The sequence below is a fragment of the Zootoca vivipara genome, chromosome 1, assembly GCF_963506605.1.
Source record: "Zootoca vivipara chromosome 1, rZooViv1.1, whole genome shotgun sequence".
NCBI classification, from domain to species: domain Eukaryota; kingdom Metazoa; phylum Chordata; class Lepidosauria; order Squamata; family Lacertidae; genus Zootoca; species Zootoca vivipara.
The window spans coordinates 125,671,116-125,688,700 of NC_083276.1; the positions used below are offsets into that span (position 1 = coordinate 125,671,116).

The 17,585-nt window shown below is 48.5% G+C and overlaps 1 protein-coding gene across 1 annotated transcript in view; it reads left to right on the forward strand.

The window, feature by feature from the left end:
• NBEAL1 (neurobeachin like 1) overlaps nt 1-17,585 on the forward strand; it is a 133,490-nt gene that overhangs the window by 22,733 nt on the left and 93,172 nt on the right. Inside the window, exons 3-6 of the mRNA XM_060281908.1 lie at nt 266-357; nt 4,562-4,723; nt 6,397-6,478; nt 11,339-11,466. Of these exons, the coding sequence (XP_060137891.1) occupies nt 266-357; nt 4,562-4,723; nt 6,397-6,478; nt 11,339-11,466 (464 nt within the window). The remainder of the gene's footprint in view (nt 1-265; nt 358-4,561; nt 4,724-6,396; nt 6,479-11,338; nt 11,467-17,585) is intronic.

The following is a 17,585-nucleotide window of genomic DNA, read 5'->3' on the forward strand; positions in this document are numbered from 1 at the left end:
TATGTTTTATTTTATTATTTTTGAGTGTTTTGGGAAGTGGAATCTCTTGGCAGTGCTCAGTCTTGCTAGGGAATATCTCAGCGTCAGGGCAGCGGTGTCAGGAAGCAGAGTGGTATTCTGGGAAGTTTCAAGTGGTCTCAACGCCAATAAAGACATGATTATGGCAGGAAACTTTGGAGGGCAGGAATGGGGCAGCATTGGACGCACACATTTACAAACGCTTTTGGAAGAAAAATTAACTTTTTTAATCTGTTTGCCTTCACAGAAAGACCCAGACTACTTGAAGCTCTGGTTGGACAGTTTTGTTTCCAGTTACGAACAGTTTCTGGATGTGGATTTTGAAAAGCTGCCCACTAGGTATGTAGAAATAATAGCCCTTTGTGTTGATGCCTAATAGCAATATGGCTGATTTAATAAGTATCTTGTGTGTTGATATATGTCATCTCTTTGGAACTTTTCTGCTGTGTGCAGACATTTTGCTCTACAGAAGTGCAATGCAAACTTAGTGGCTCCATTCATACGATATAGTAAACCGTGGGTTTGTGTGACATACACGGCCTGGAATGAGCTTGAGCGAGCCATTGACTTTCATGCTTTCCCCCTCTCCCCACATGGCAGGGAGGAGGAGTTGGGCTGTGTTTCCTCTTGTGGGTCACAAATTCGATAAGTTTCAGGAAGCAAAGAGTAGGAATGAGCAGGCAGCTGGTTCTTCTTAAGTTTTTTACATGGAATCTCCGCTTGTTGGGTGAACAAAGGATGGTTTATTAGCAAATTCAGGTTAGTTAAAAAGCCAACTTCAGAAAGCATGGTTTGAAGTTCTGCCAAATTCCTGCTCCCAGGTGCTCATTTGGGCTCCTCCTGCCTTTATATGCCACGCCAATCATGGCCACTCATTCTACAAACTTTTACATCTCACAGTTTGCTCTCAAACGTGACTGAACTGGGTAATTACCTTCCAGTGGAATCGCTACCAGTTCCTAGGTTTTCCCAGGTCAGCGGCTGGTTAAATCAGAGGGGAATCAGCAGTAACCCACAGTAAATTTTCAGAGTGAATAAGCCCTGTGTTTACGTGTTTAACCCCCACCCCACTTGTTCCACACTGGTATTTCTTGATTGTCCTGGTGTTCATTCTTTAAAAATGGGCTTTGAACTTCCAAATTACAGAGCCCAGGTAAACATTCTTGCTTGCGGTGAACCAGGAAATGACCTCAGTATGTGATTTTAGCTTGCATAGTCATAGACACATTTACTCAGAAGTCAGTTCCCACCGTGTCTAGTGGGGTTTTACTCCCTAGGAAGGATGCTTAGGATCCTGGCCTTGGTTTGCTTTCAGTGACGACCATTGAAGATACCTTTTGATTGATTAAACCTGTTGAACAGCAACAGCGGCAGAGACAGTAGACATATTTCTGCTCACCTGAGACTGAACCCAAACACCCAAACCAAACCCATAGCTGCCAAGTTATCCCTTTTTTAAAGGGATTTTCCCTTATGCTGAATAGGCTTCCTCGCGAGAAAAGGGAAAACTTGGCAGCTATGCAAACCATATGGGTTGTGTAGTTTGTGAAATACCTGGCAGGCTGCAAACCCATGGCTGGTGGGCTGCATTTGCCACAGGAGGTTGTGGTTTTGTGCAAACCCATCATAGATTCCTGAGATTCAGAGGATGAGAAACATTACCAGTAGACAATGACAGGTGGACTAGGATGCTTAGCAGATTGTGAATACCTTAAAAAAAGATTAAATGGATTGTGTGTTTTTTCCTCTTAACTAATAGTATTTTTTTTAAAAGACAACATGAGCGCATGAACAGTAGCTTCCATCACCGTTACTCTCCAGTGCTGTTACCGAGTGCTCAGTATAAAATCCGCTGTTTTCCTCTGAGATTAATGACGGGATTAAACTTGCGACCTAAAAAAAAATCGGCATAGAGGACTGGACTAGTGTTGTAGCGGATGAACAAGGGAAGATATCTAGGCAGCTAAAGACAAGGCGAGATTGTATAGAGCAGGGGTCAGCAAACTTTTTCAGCAGGGGGCCTCTGTCCCTCAGACCTGGGGGCGGGGGCGGGCGACGGACTATATTTTGAAAAAAAAATATATGAATGAATTCCTATGCCCTACAAATAACCCAGAGATGCATTTTAAATAAAAGGACACATTCTAATGTAAAAACATGCTGATTCCCAGACCATCCGTGGGCCGGATTTAGAAGGCAATTGGGCCGCATCTGGCCCCCTGGGCCTTAGTTTGGGGACCCCTGGTATAGAGTACTGGATAGCTGGCATCAAATGGCAAATTTCTTCCCATTATATCTTCTATACATTGTGTTTCCGATTACCATTTTTTTGCAGTCTGTAATAACTAGATTGCATAGGAAGAATGCCGTCTCTTAGAATACATTACAATGTAATGTAATGCTGATGAAGCATTGACGGTAAGAAGATTTGAAACGTGGAAGGACGGCAATTGATATGAATTACTGTGTTTTATAGCTCGCTACATAGAAATCTAGTGGTTTCCTGTTGGTTTTCTTCTTATTATTTTCTTTTCTACAGTGGTACCTTAGTTTTCAAACTTAATCCGTTCCCAAAACCAAAGCGTTCCAAAACCAAGGTGCGCTTTCCCATAGAAAGCAATGGGAAATGGATTAATCCATTCCAGACTTTTAAAAACAATCCCTAAAGCAGCAATTCTACATGAATTTTACCATCTAACGAAACCATTGATCCATAAAATGAAAGCAGTAAACAATGTACTGCAGTCACACAATCAATCAATCAATCAATCAATCAATAGCTAAACTGGGTTCCACACAGGCACAAAAAAGCCACAAAAACACAAAATAAATAGCAAAAACAGACAGACCTCAGCATAACACTCAAAAATGGAAGTGTGGCACTCAAATCAGAAGCGTAACACTCAAACCGGAGCATGTTCTGCTTCCAAAAAAGGGTCGCAAACCGGAACACTTACTTCTGGGTTTGCAGTGTTTGGGTTCCAAGTTGTTTGAGTACCAAGGCGTTTGAGAACCAAGGTACCACTGTATAATAAATATGGGGCAGCAACCATCCATTGGATCATTTCTGGCTCGCAGACCAAATGCAGGATGCAACCGGATGCGCGCTCTCGTCCTGTGGTTTGCAGTCTTTGCTTTTGCGTATCCTTCTCATCCACCAATTCTTTCTCCTAGCAGTCTTAATATGCACCCCAGTCCTGAACACATTTCAAGGAAGTAAATTCTCTTGAAACAACCAGATGCTTGTTTCTAAGAAACATGTTTCAAGCCAGGATGTTTAGCATGTCAGTTTGAGGTTGTTTCTGCAGCCTCTGCAGGGGGAGGCGAGATCGAGCCCTCTGCGGTATAATAGATCTCTTGACAGCTGTGCTCAGGAGAACACGAAAGATTAATCCATTCTGCTGCTTTGTGTTTCCCAACGCAGCGATGGCATCTTGTTCCACTTACAATTGAAAGGATGAACCCTTGCCAGCTGGTTAAAAAAGTCTGTTTGCCTTCCTGCAGGGGAGCATTTTTCAGTTGCGAAAGGAATTTGAATATGCCAAGCCCTCGCCCTTCTAATTACGGTGCCAAGAGTGTAAACAGAGAAATGCAGGTTTGCCTGCTATAAGGTGACTCTGACATTGGCGTGCTTTTCTGGAATTGAAATCCACAGAGAAGTGACTAGTTTTGGGAGCTTTTATAGTTGGCAGCCGCAAATTGATTTTTACAACTGTACAGTGGTACCTCGCAAGACGAATGCCCTGCAAGACTAATTTTTCGCAAGACGAATGCGTCTTGCGATCTGATGCTGACTCGCAAGATGAATTCGTTTTGTGAAAAATTTGTCTTGCGAATCGCGGTTTCCCATAGGAATGCATTGAAATTTAATTAATGCGTTCCTATGGGCAAAAAAAGAAATTTCAGTGCATTCCTATGGGAAACCGCGATTCGCAAGACGAATTTTTCGCAAAACAAATTGACTTGCGGAACGAATTAAATTCGTCTTGCGAGGCACCGCTGTAATTACTTCTGAAAACATTATATCTCATTGGACTTCTGTCCCTTCCAGTTAGCGTATAGGATTAGTATCAGGTCTGATCCATCTTAAATTAAATATTTGAATTCTTCAAGAGAAGTAAGCACATGCTCCACTCTCTCCCGTTGAAACCAATGGAATTGAAAAGTACTCAATTTCATGTGGATTACGCCCATTGTTAACCTGTTATGCTTTGCGCTGCTTCTGAATCAACAGTTTGGCATTTAGTGAGCCCTGGCAGCCTGTACACCTGCTTATGATCTCATAATGGTCCTGTGCCAGAGCGAAGGCTTTTTTATTTATTTAAAATGTTAATTGTAGGATTAAAGTGCAAGAGCCAGTCTTATGTAATTTATTGGCATTATTACAATTTATTGGCCCTCTGGCAGTTAAATGTCTGGATACCTTTGTGTTGTCAAGTGCAGTAAAAGATGTTAACGTGCATAAAATACGTTAGTGATTATTGCTGCTCGCCCTGGGTTTTTTTTGTTTGCTTTTAAAAAAAGCTCTTGATTTTATTTTTAGGGTGGATGATGTCCCCCCGGGAATATCGCTGCTTCCTGATAACATCCTTCAGGTCTTGAGGCTCCAGCTGCTGCAGTGTGTCCAGAAATTGTCAGAAGGTTTGGAAGAACCGCAGCAGGCCTTGTCACTTCTCCTGGTCAAATTCTTCATTATTCTTTGCCGGTATTTATTATTATTATTATTATTATTATTATTATTATTATTATTATTATTATTATTTAAAAAACCTAGTTGAGTTTTCAGAAGCAGGCTGGGGCATGGAGTGTTTATGGGACGATATCACCAGTACTTCCCCTCGCCATTTGTTATCTTACCAATTCCCAACTGTCTCGTTGAAGCCCCCTGCCCCATGCCTTCACTTTTTAACCTTCACAATTCACTGCCCCCACCCCATGCTCCATTGTCACAGCTCCTTCATCCTCAGAAGCGCGAAGCAGCGATGAGGAACCCCAGGCCCTCCAAACCTAAGGTTTCTCCCCAGGCTATGCCTCCTCCTTAGCCACACCCTCTCACCAGCCCCTACCCTCCTTTGTGGCATTTTTACCCAGCTGGAATGTGTCCTTGGGCTCTGACAATGCCTTCTGTTTGCCTGGATATAGGGAGGGCTGTGTGGGCATTTGTAGAAGCTGCCCTGCAGATCAAGGGTGTAAAATTTGCCTCCGGCCCCCACCCAGCATTGTCCTGTGCCCCCCCCCCCAGAAGTTTGTCTAGAAGGAAATGTGTGTTGGAGATTCATTCCCCATGTCTGCTGTCACGGGATTGTTGTCTATGACATGATGGTACAGTGGTACCTTGGGTTACAGATGCTTCAGGTTACTGACGCTTCAGGTTACAGACTCCGCTAACCCAGAAATAGTACCTCAGCTTAAGAACTTTGCTTCAGGGTGAGAACAGAAATCGTGCTCTGGTGGCGCGGCAGCAGCAGGAGGCCCCATTAGCTAAAGTGGTATCTCAGGTTAAGAACAGTTTCAGGTTAAGAACGGACCTCCAGAACGAATTAAGTTCTTAACCCGAGGTACCACTGTACCTTGGGTTGAGTACTCAATCCGTTCTGGGGTGCTGTTTGCTCCCCGAAAAGTATTCAACCCGAGTGGCCATAGCATCCGTGAACGAAGCGCCGATAGAGTGCTTCTACGCATGCGCGAAGCGTGCAGAACGCTTCTGCGCATGCGTGCGCGGCGGAACCTGGAAGTAAACACTTCCGGGTTCGCCGAGTACACAACTTGAAAGTACGCAGCCCGCAGCGTACTTAACCCAAGGCATGACTGTATATGTTTTCAATCCACAGTGGGAAGTGACGAAGGCGGGATGTTTGTGACAGGGTCCGTTCTAAAGAATTAGAGGTGGCTGTGACCACAGTCGTGGCTTCAGTGATGTATGGGCAGGACATCTGATGTGAAACAAAATTTAGCCTGGTAAAGAGCAGGCTGAGATACGATAGCAATCTTCAAATATCTCGAGGGCTGCTACATGGAAGATGGAGCAAGCTTGTTTTCTCCTGCTCTGGAGGGTAGAACCCCAAGCAATGGATTCAAGTTTTGAGAAAGGAGATTCTGAGTAAACACCAAGAGTAACTTTTTGAACCATTTTGGTGATATTTGGTGATGGAAAGAGGGATTTCAATTCCATTAATGATACGGTTTGCCATCAAGCGGCTTTGACTGGCTATAATTTCCATGTTTAAAGACAGCCTCTTAATGTGAGATTATTCTGTGTTTTTATAACACGACGCAGATTGTTTTGGGAAAGATATGCCATTCCATTTGCTGAGCGTTAAATCATATTAGACAGTTTTGCCATGTCTTGCCACTCATGCCTTATTATTTCCCTTTCAGAAATTTGGCTAATGTGGAGGAGATTGGCACCTGTTCCTACATTAACCATGTCATTACAATGACCACACTGTATATCCAGCAGGTAGGTGAATGTGTCATTTGCTTAAATTGCTTTCTAGTCAGAAACTGGTGCTGCACTGAGAATAAACTCACCAACACTTGACTTGGCCGTGTGTCCTTGTCACCTGCAACACAATTCATCTCTTTACAGTGGTACCTCGACTTACGAACGACTCGACAACCAATTTTTTTTACTTACGAATGAGGGTAATGGCCGCGCGCTTACGAATGTCTCGACATCCGAAAGGAAACCGTGGCGGTTTTAGATAGTGTCAGAGGTTGTTGAGGCTACTCTAGAGTGACGACTCTCCACATGCTTGTCTTTTAACAGTCTTTATTGGTGCACTCTATTTACAGTGTAACGGGGGTGTTGGAAACATGTCTGCTCATTCCGATCCAGAATCCGGCACTACCCCGCTTTGTGACTTCCCCCAACATAATAGCCTCGGGACAGTGAATCTCCTCCCCTTTCTCCTCCTCCGTAATTCCGGAACCGGGGGGGAAAGGTCTACGCTCTGTGCTTTCCCTTTTCCCTCTTTCCCCTTCTCTCTCTTCCCGCGTGTGGAGCCAGGGCTCTCCCATGCTGCTAGAGACCTGGCACTCTCTCTCCGTTTCCTGACTAGCCTCTTCAGAGTCCTCGCTTCCATCGCTACTTGGGGAGGAGCTGCTTCTGATGAGAGGGGGAGGTTCTCTATACTCTCTTCCCCTTACAGATAGGGATTTTTTGACTTACGAATTTTTAGATTGGGGTTGCTTCGACTTATGAATTTTTCTGTTTCCAATGCATTCCTATGGGAAATCGCGTTTCCAGTGCCGTTTTTCGACTTATGAGTTTTTCAACCTACGAAGGTGCCTTTGGAACGGATTAAATTCGTAAGTCGAGGCACCACTGTATTTCCAAGCTCCCACCGAGGCGTTTCATTTGGAGCGACAAAATGAATTCCACCACTGGAGTTCAGATTTAGTTGACTGGTTAGAACAGGCTCACCTGATGGTAGTGAAGTAGAAATGAGCTTTACAATAAGTTTTGTGAGAATTTTTTATTGCTTTTTATTTTTGTAGCTGTACTGTAATGGCAAAGGAATGCCTGAAAATTAATTTAGGAGGTAATTTACAAGGTAGTCAAAGGTTTGCTATCTCAACATTACACGGAGACCTACCGCAGAGCTTTCCAAATGTTTCATGTCGGCGACACACTTTTTAGACATGCATTGTTTCGTAACATGGTAATTCAGTTTTGCATCATGTTGTGACACAGTAATTTAGTTTTACTAGCAAACCAGAGGTTAAACGAACCCTTTTCCAGCCCCTGGAGAAGCATTTGTGCGATGCACCTACACCAGTGTTTCTCAACCTTTTTTGGGCCAAGGCACACTTGTTCCATGGAAAAAACCACGAGGCACACCACCATTAAAAAAGTTAAAAAATTTAACTCTGTGCCGCCCTATATTGACTATATAATTATGACTGTAAGAAACACTTGCCAATTGCTGTGTTGGTTGCAATCTCCTGTAATAAGGCTTCACAAGCCGCTGATTTCTCTGCCAGCACAATCCTTTGCTCAGCAAGTTTCAGGTTGAGCTCATCCAGCCAGCTTCTTTAAGTTTGTCTAAAACCACCCTCCCGTGGTGGTGGCTGTTGAGAGCTGCGCTCGCTCCGCGTCGTGACCCGGCCCGGGCTTCCTTTCTGGCGGGTCAGCGTTGGTTATTGGCGGCCGCCAGGCACGTGACAATGCAAATCGCCCTTCTCGTCGCCGCACGTCGCGGCACACCAGCCAGCGTCTCGCGGCACACTAGTGTGCCGCGGAACAGCGGTTGAGAAACGCTGGTCTAAGTGGTCAGGGCTCTCTCTGTGTCACAACACACAGTTTGGAAAGCTCTGCCCAGCCAACTTGCCTGTGCCCCCCACTTCATTTTATAAAACCTCCAATACTTTCTGTCTCATTAGAGTTTCTTCCTTCTTGTTTGTTCCTTCCTTCTCCTGATCATGAGTGTGCGACACTAAAGTCAGAAAGGAATTACTTTCACTTGGTTTCTACGAGAGTAGTTATATGGGTATTTTGCACTAAAAAAATAAGTTTAAAAAAATCCTCCATACCCTTTTGTTAAAAGAGTATACCCATTGAACTCAATAGTAGGGATGTGTACAATTGGGAATTTGGGGTAGCCATGGTGAAAATTGAAGCAGATGGTTTCAATTCTGGTTCTGCCCACCAGCAAAATTTGACCCTGCCCCCCCCCCCCAAGCCAGGCAGGAAGAGAAAGTTGCCTTCCCTTTGGTCTAAAGCATCTGATAATTTTAGAAGTGTTTTTTTGGTTCAGAATGTTCTAAGCAAACTACCTCGATCCTCATAAATAAAGCTGCAGGTCAGTGCTATTATTCCCATATTGACAATGGGGGCTGAGACCAAGAGAGAGTGACTTTCCTAAGGTGAGTTCCTGGCATGGGTGAGATTCAAACTGGAGATTTATTGAGTAACAACATGCTTTCATAGATGGTATAAAGTAAAGGTAAAGGGACCCATGACCATTAGGTCTAGTCATGACGGACTCTGGGGTTGTGGCGCTCATCTTGCATTATTGGCCGCAGGAGCTGACGTACAGCTTCCAGGTCATGTGCCAGCATGACAAAGCTACTTCTGGTGAACCAGAGCAGCACACGGAAATGCCGTTTACCTTCCCGCTTGAAGCGGCACCAGTTTATCTACTTGCACTTCGACGTGCTTTTGAAATGCTAGGTTGGCAGGAGCTGGGACCGAGCAACCGGAGCTCACCCCGTTGTGGGGATTCGAACCTCCGACCTTCTGATCGGCAAGCCCTAGGCTCTGTGGTTTAACCCACTGCGCCACCCGCGTCCTTGCCAGATAAATCCCATCTTTTTCACTCCATAAGATGCACCAGACCATAAGACGCACCTAGCTTTTAGAGGAGGAAAGGGGGAAATCCCTGGTTTTGGGGATCAGCTCAAAGTTGTTGAGCTTACTTTGCAAAGGGAAAAAATCCTGTTTTTATGGGGTTCAGCTCACAGTTCTGCAGCTTCTTTAAGAAAGGAAAGGGAGCTGTTTCTACAGTTTCCAGACAGATAATCTAATCAGCCAGTCACATGTCTCTGGGGCAACAAACAGCCTCCATCTGCAGAACATTCAACAATGGAGGCCTGGGCAAGGGGGAGGGTCCAGAAAGGGAGCTAGCTATCGTCCACACATTCACTCCATAAGACGCACAGACATTTCCCCTTACCTTTTAGGAGGAAAAAAGTGCGTCTTAGCAGCGAAAAATACAGTAGTGGTCAGTTTTATCTTTAAACCCCCCCCCGTTAATTTTAAATATTTAATATGGTAGGATTCCCCCCCCAAATCTCATCTCAGCTTGCTGACAGTCAAATATTATTATTATTATTATTATTATTATTATTATTAATGCAGCAATAACTTATAATAATTGACTTCCATCAGCTGGCCTCTAGTCCATTTTGCAGTTTTCCTGTGCAGAAGGGAATTCCCGGAATTTACAAACTTTTTTTTTTTAAAAAAGCTGCTTCTGGTCACTCCCAAATTTAACAAGCGGTTTGGTGTAAGAACTGTGGGGGGAAATAAACAGAGAAAATTATACTGTGTTGTGCCTCCGGGGCACAGTAATTTTCTCTTACTGCTATTTTAACTGTATAATTTTTAGCATGTGCTTTGTACTTATTTTTGGTTTTCTGCACACCGCTCTGATATTTTATAATGTGAGTGGTTTATATATCTTTTAAAAATAAAACAATCATGGGAGCTCTCACACTGTATTTCAAATTTGCTTTTTGGGCCTCAGGCCCATTTGAATACTCAGCCTTGTAGCTCCAGTGCAGGAAGTTGCTGAAAGGTGAACCGTGTGCTGGATGCAGAGATGGGTTCACATGTGCGCCTTTTAATTGTGTGTCTTGTCGGTTGGTAATCCTTCGGTAACCAAATTTCTGGGGTTTTTTTTGCCTCGTGTGAGAAAGGAACCCGGCCTACTCTTTTAGGAAACGTTGAGAAAACCTTGAATGAAATCTTAAGTATGGTTTGAATGTGCAATATACAGTGCCGTTGTATGCATGTTTCCTCACGAGTAAGATCCTTTGGGTTGCATCCAACACTGCACATGTGAAATTGCGCAATGCTCAGCGCATTGTGGCAACTTCTAAGCAAGGGGACAGTGAGAAACGAATTGATCCTCTGAGTTATGAACCCTGGAAAGCTGTACGCTAAGTCTGAAGGCAGCCATAATATGTATGTAGCCAAATCCTGGCTTCTTACACACACACTATTACCTTTGTTTTTCTTCTGATTATGGCCGCCTGGCAACACTGTCAGATGGTTTGGGCACAAATAATAATAACAATTATTATTATTATTATTATTATTATTTTCTTGGGACTGGCCAGTGGGGAGTCCTATAGGCAGAGGCGAGGACAGGGGAGATAAAACCTCAGTATCCCTTAATCGAGACAAAAGCAATATAAACGTAACAACAACAGAAAAGTCGGTGCATTTGGCAATGGTCTCACATCTCTATGGAAAGGGTAGGAGGGGAAAGAAGGCCTGGTAGGAGAGCATGCATGATTTTGTCCCTTCTCCCAATCCCTAAACCCCAGTCTTCATTGTGCCTCTGAGTCCGATGAACGTGGTGTTTCATTTCTGCGCAGCTCTCTTTGAAAACCCTACATTTCATTTCGTTTCCTGGGGACCACGGGTAGCTAGCTGCTTTCCACAGAGTGAGTCTGTTGATCCTTCTAGCTCATTATTTGTAGACATGGACTGGCAACAGTTCTCTGGCATTTCAGGCAGGGACGCGGTGCTTGCAAAACTGGTAGTGCTGAAAGTGTTTTGGTGACCGTCGTGTTTTTGCTGCCCCTTCAGCTAAAGAGCAAAACGAAGGAGAAAGAAGTAGCCGACCAGACGCCCATAGAAGAGTTTGTAAGACACGCGCTGGCTTTTTGCGAAAGCCTGTACGACCCCTATCGAAACTGGAGGCAAAGAATCGCTGGGTAAGTGGCAATCGAGTGGACGGCAAATCTCTTTACAGGACAAATGTTCAATGGAACGTGCCGTCTTGCAAGCTCAGCGGACAGGCAATAGACATGTATCTTTCCATTCTGTTGAAGAAATGTTTGCATGCACAGAGGATCTCGGTGTTTAGGTTCCCCCGCGAGTGAAGAAGCTCCCGCAGTGTGTCTCCTTCCAGTGCTGCTCACTGGGTACCGCGAGAACCCTTGAAAACCCGGGTTAGCACTTGCATGGAACTTGTGAGCTCCTCCAGCACGGTCAGAGGCGTTGCATGCTACCCCAGGGGCACCAGAAGGCAGGGCACTGTTGCTGTGAGCTGTGCACTGATGATAGCAGGGCCTTAGTGCCCAGGTCCTTTTATTTTTTCATTGTTTCATGTTGAAACTGGGCTGGGGGGATGTGAGGCCTCCATATGCTTTTGGGCTCCGATTCCCATCAGCTGAACTCAACATTAGTTCAGCAATGTTGGGGTACGGACACAGGTTGTCCACCCCTGCTTTCAAACCACCACCTTGCTGTTCTCTCTCCTGTAGTTTTTGTTGCTGCTTCGCTGCCCATATACCATGGTTTTCCGTGTATCAGATGAGGGTTTTTTCCTAATAAAAATTAGTTTAAAATTTGGGCTCGTGTTATACATGGGTAGTGCATTGGTGGGACGTGCGGTTGGTTGCTGCCGCGATCAGGAGATTTTCAGCAGCGATTGGGGTGGGTGAGTGGTGGCTGTGGCAATGGCAATGGCTGTTGTGTATTGGCTGCCGCTGTGACAATAGGGTGGGTGATTTGCTGCTGTTGGCGTATAGCTGCCAAGTCTCCCGTTTCCCCCGGCAAACCCCCATTTTTCCAGCTGTCCCCAGCCGAAAAAACGAATTTTTTTGTTCCCCCCCCCCGGTTTATTCTGGCGCAGCGGCCATTTTGGAACTGGGCGGAGCATGCTCAGAAGTGAGTTTTGATGCTGCTCTGCCCAGTTCCAAAATGGCTGCAGCACGACTTCTGATGCGGCGGCAATTTTGGAACTGGGCATAGCAGCATCAAAAGTCACTTCTGAGCATGCTCCGCCCAGTTCCAAAATGGCCACCGCGCTACTTCCGGTATGCTACTTCCGGTCCGGTCCCTTATTTTTCAGAGAGGAACTTGGAAGGTATGTGTTGGCGGTGAGCAGGCATACAATTGGTGCCTTTGGTGACGGGCGTGATCTTGCGAATGAGCAATTTTTGGTAATAACCCCCCCAAAGCTTAACAACTGTGGGCATTCCCCCCCAAAAAGCTCAACAGCTCTGGGCAATCCTCCCCCCCAAAAAAAAACTCAACAACTCTCCCTATTTGCTTAATTTGGAGTCCCCCAAAATAGAGGGCGTCTTATACACAGGGGCGTGTTGTACACGGAAAAATGTGGTACTTTTGTTCAAGCTCTCCTGCTATATATATTTTCCATTAATGTGGCCCCTACTTTAAACATACCTGTCACAGTGGCCGGAGTAGGCTACTTCAGAGTAACGACGCTACGCAGCTCTGCATTTTATTCTTTTATTGGTGCTGCGTATTTACAGTGCTGAAGTCATTGCTATTTACACGGAGTGATGTGGTCAGTCGGTATCAGAACCTCCGAATGACTTTTGGCGCGTCTTTCCCCAGCACAAAAGCCTCGGAAGCCCCATTCTCTTGCCCCTCCTCTTTCTGCGTAATTCTGGCGTTGGAGGGATGGGTCTCCCCCCCTTACTTGCCCCTTCCTGTCCCACCTGGGACCCTGGCTCCACTACCTTGCCTGAGCCTCGGACCCGACTTCCTGCTTCCCCACTGGAATCAGAGCTCCCTCTGCTTTCCCCTGTGGTCAGTGCTGGGCTTGAACTCAGGAGGGGAGGGACTTCGCGATATCCCCTGTCCCTCACATCCACCCCCCTTCCAAGCTCCCCTTCTCCCCTCCCCAGGTCCCCCCCAGGTGTCGGTGACGACTGGAAGCCTAGGAACTCAGTGCTTTCCGAGCCCGTTGGTGTGAACACCTCCGCCCAGTCCTGCGAGGCCCCCCCTTCCGCCTGGGAGGACTGGAATCCCAAAAAGTCCGTGGCGTCTGAGCTGGTGGGGGTAAAAATGTGCTGCCAATCTGCTTCTGCCTCTGACTGGGTGGATCTTGGTGACACCCATACCTCGTCTCCCGATTCCTCAAACTCCGCCTCCCAGCGCCATGGTGAGCTGCTCTCCCGTGCCTCCTCCTCCTCCCCCTCCCTTTCCATGTGCCAGGGCTTGGGTCTGTGGGGAAAGAGGGCGTGAAATTCTTCCACCAAGAATTCCTCCTGTATCTGAGTGGCGGGGACCCATTCATTCTGGGAGGGCGGAGCGTCCTCCCATGCCATGAGGTACTCCAGGCCCCCTACCCCCCTCCGTGAATCAAGGATGGCCGTGGCTTCATTGAGTTGCTCCCTGCCTCCCCTCTCCCCCCCTCCCTCGGGGGTGTGTTCGCTGTCTCGGAGCCTGCTGCTTTCCCTGTACGGCGACAGCAGCGATCTATGAAACACTGGATGCACCCTCATTTCCTCTGGCAGTGCCAGCCTGTATGCCACCGGGTTGACCTGTTGCGTGACTGTGAAGGGACCCAGCCTTCTGGGCGCCAGCTTTTTGCACCTCCCTCTGGTGGGAAGGCCCTCCGAGGACAACCAAACCTTGTCCCCCACCCTGATGACCTCCCCTTGTCGCCTGTGGCGATCTGCCCCCCTTTTGTACGCTTCCTTGGCCCTCTCCAAGTGTTCTCTGAGCTGCTGGTGCACCGTCTCCAGTTCCTCTGCCCAATCCTCAGCCTGTGGGCCCTCCTCCTCCTCCTCCCCCTCCCTCTCTGGGAAAGATCTGAGGTCGCGCCCGTAATTGGCCTTAAAGGGCGACACCCCTGTGGAGACGTGCACCGCATTGTTGTAGGCAAATTCTGCCAGTGGCAGGCGATCCACCCAGTCTGTTTGCCGCTGGCTGACGTAGCATCTCAGGTACTGCTGCAGAATGGCGTTGACTCTCTCCGCCTGTCCGTTGGTCTGCGGGTGTCTAGCTGTCGACAAGCTGACCTCCACCTGCAGGAGGTTCATGAGCCGCCGCCAGAACCTGGAAACAAATTGGCGGCCACGATCCGAAATAACTCTTAAAGGTAATCCATGCAGTCGGAATACGTGGTCAACAAACAATTTGGCTGTCTCTTCTGCCGAGACCGCCCTGGCACACGGTATAAAGTGGCACATTTTGGACATGAGGTCCACCACCACCAACACTGCGGTCTTGCCCCTGGAAGAAGGCAGATCTGTGATGAAGTCCATGGACACCACTTCCCACGGCCTGTGTGGGGTGGCTAAGGGCTCCAGCAATCCTGGTGGCGCTGCTCTGACCACCTTTGCCCGCTGGCAGGTGTCACAGCCCCGTACATAGTCTCGAACATCTTCCCGCACCCCTGGCCACCAGAAGTGTCTCATGACTAGGTGGGCGGTTTTGTCCCTTCCAAAATGACCCGCCGTAGGGTTGTCGTGCATCTGCTTGAGGACTGTACGTCTCAGCTGGGTGGTGGGCAGGTACAGTGCACCCTTGTAGAAAAGCAGCCCCCTGCGTTCTGCAAAGTCTTTTGCCTGCTCCCTCCCCCCTCTCAGTTCTCTGAAGATGCGGTTGGCAAATTCATCCGCTGCCGTCAGTGCTGTGAGTTCTGCCTCGCTCACCACTGCTGCTCCGCATGCCCATGCTGACGGGGGGGAAATGTGCCTGGGTGCTGGTGGCTCCTCCTCCTCCATGTACTCTGGCTTGCGGGAGAGGGCATCCGCCCTGACATTCTGCTCTCCCGGGATGTAGTGGATGGAGAAGTTGAAGTTCGAGAAGAACTCTGCCCACCGTATCTGCCGCTGGTTGAGCACCCTGGCAGTTCTCCAGAACTCCAGGTTCTTGTGGTCTGTGCACACCTGGATGGGGTGCTTTGCGCCCACCAGGAAGTGTCGCCAGTGCTGGAACGCAGCGTAGATCGCGAGAAGTTCCCTATCAAACACTGTGTAGTTGCGTTCAGGCTGTGTCAGCTTCCTGGAGAAGAAGGCACAGGGTCTCCACTCCCTGTTGGCGTCCAGTTGCAACAAAATGGCGCCCACAGCTTTTTCAGAAGCATCTGTCTCAATGCGTAGGGGCGCGTCCTGAACCACGTGGAACAGGTTCTGGTCTGAGGCGAACACCCTCTTGAGGCTTTCGAACGCTGCTTGCGCCTCTGGTGTCCACCTGAACTTCTGCTTGCCTCTCAGGCAGTCAGTGATGGGAGCCGTAACGCGAGAGAAATTCTTGATGAACTTCCTGTAGAAGTTGGCGAAGCCTAGTAGTCGTTGGGCATCTTTGCGCGTCCTGGGGCTGTTCCAGTCCAGGATGGCCTGCACCTTGTCCTTGTCCATCGCCAGCCCCTTGTCTGACAGCTTGTAGCCCAGGAAGTCCACCTCTTTGGTGTGAAACTTGCACTTCTCCAGCTTCACATACAGGTGGTTCTGCTTCAGGCGCTGCAACACCTCCCTGACATCTTTCACATGCTGCACTGGGTCATTTGAATAGATAAGGATGTCATCTAGGAAGACCAAGCATTTCCTGAAGAGGAGGGACCCCAGGACGTGGTGCATGAAGGCCTGGAAGCATGCTGAGCCCCCTTGCAAACCGAAGGGCATCACCAGATATTCAAAAGAGCCCAGAGGCGTGAACATCGTGGTTTTCCATTCATCGCCTTCCCGGATCCTGATCAAGTTGTACGCCCCCCGTAGGTCCAGCTTGGTGAAAATCTTGCCCCTGTGTGCCGCTGTCAGGAGATCGTCCACTCTGGGCATGGGGAAAGCCACTGGCTCTGTCACCGAATTCAGCCGTCTAAAGTCCACCACAAGACGGCGCTGTTGCGTGTCTTTCTTGTCCACCCAGAAGACCGGGCTGCCCCCTGCTGCCTTGCTTTCCCTGATGAACCCCCGCTTGAGGTTCTTGTCGATGAAAGCGCGCAGATCCTCCAGTTCCTGGTCTGACATGGCGTACAGCTTGGCTGGGGGTATCGTCGCCCCTGGCACCAGGTTGATCTGGCAGTCAAAAGGCCTGTGCGGGGGTAGGTGGTCGGACTCCGCTTCGCTGAAGACCTCCTGCAGGTCCCAGTACGGCTTGGGTATCGCCTCACCCCCTTTGACATGCATGGTGGCCACCGTGGCTATCGGAGGCCCCTCCCCTGGTTGGTGCTGCATGCAATGTTCCAGACAAAAGTCCGACCCAAACGTGATGCACCTCTGGTGCCAACTGATGGAGGGGTCGTGGCGCGCCAGCCAGCTCATACCCAAGACGATGGGGGGGTCTGAGATGGTGGTGACGTTGAATGCCAGTGTCTCTGAGTGCCTTCCCACCGTCATTCTCATGGGGGGGGTTTGATGTGTGATGGCCCCTCCCAGCAGCTCTCTGCCGTCAATGGTTGCCACGTGCAGAGGAAAATCCAGCTGCAGAAGCTGGATCTGGTGCTCTTCTGCAAAGTTTCTCGAGAAGAAGTTGGCTGAGGCACCACTGTCAATTAAGGCTAGGACTGTCAGTGGATAGCCATTTGGGAGCGTTAGCGTGACTTCTAGAACCACTCCTGCTCTGGGAGGGGTGGGCTGGCTCTGCTCCTCTCTGTGCGGGTGGGTGGGTTGGGGCTGTTGTCTGCTGACTGTGCCTGGCTGCTGCCCCTTGTCTCCTGCAGCCAGGCTTTCCCGTTTCCCTGCTGTGGTGCTGCGTCAGTGGGGGAGGGCACCACCGTTCCCGCCTTTCCTTGCCACTCCCTGCGATGTGGGCAGTCTCTGACGAGATGCTGGGGGGAGTTGCAGAGAAAGCAATTCCCGCCCCTTCCCTCCTTGCGTCTTGGCGCCGCTGGGGTTTGAAAAGCCCGCGCGCGCGCGCTATCAATCTGCATGGGCTCCTGGTCCTGGCTGGCCCCAGGCGTGGCTTGAAAGGGTTGTTGAGGGAGTGGCTTCTCCTGCGACCGTGGGAACCAAGCCCGCTTTGCGCGCGTCGCTTGCTTGTCGTTCCACCGGGATTCCTGTCTCACCCCCACCGCCAGAGCCGCTTTGCTCAGCTGATCCATAGTACTGGGCTTTGGACCTCTCGAGAGCTC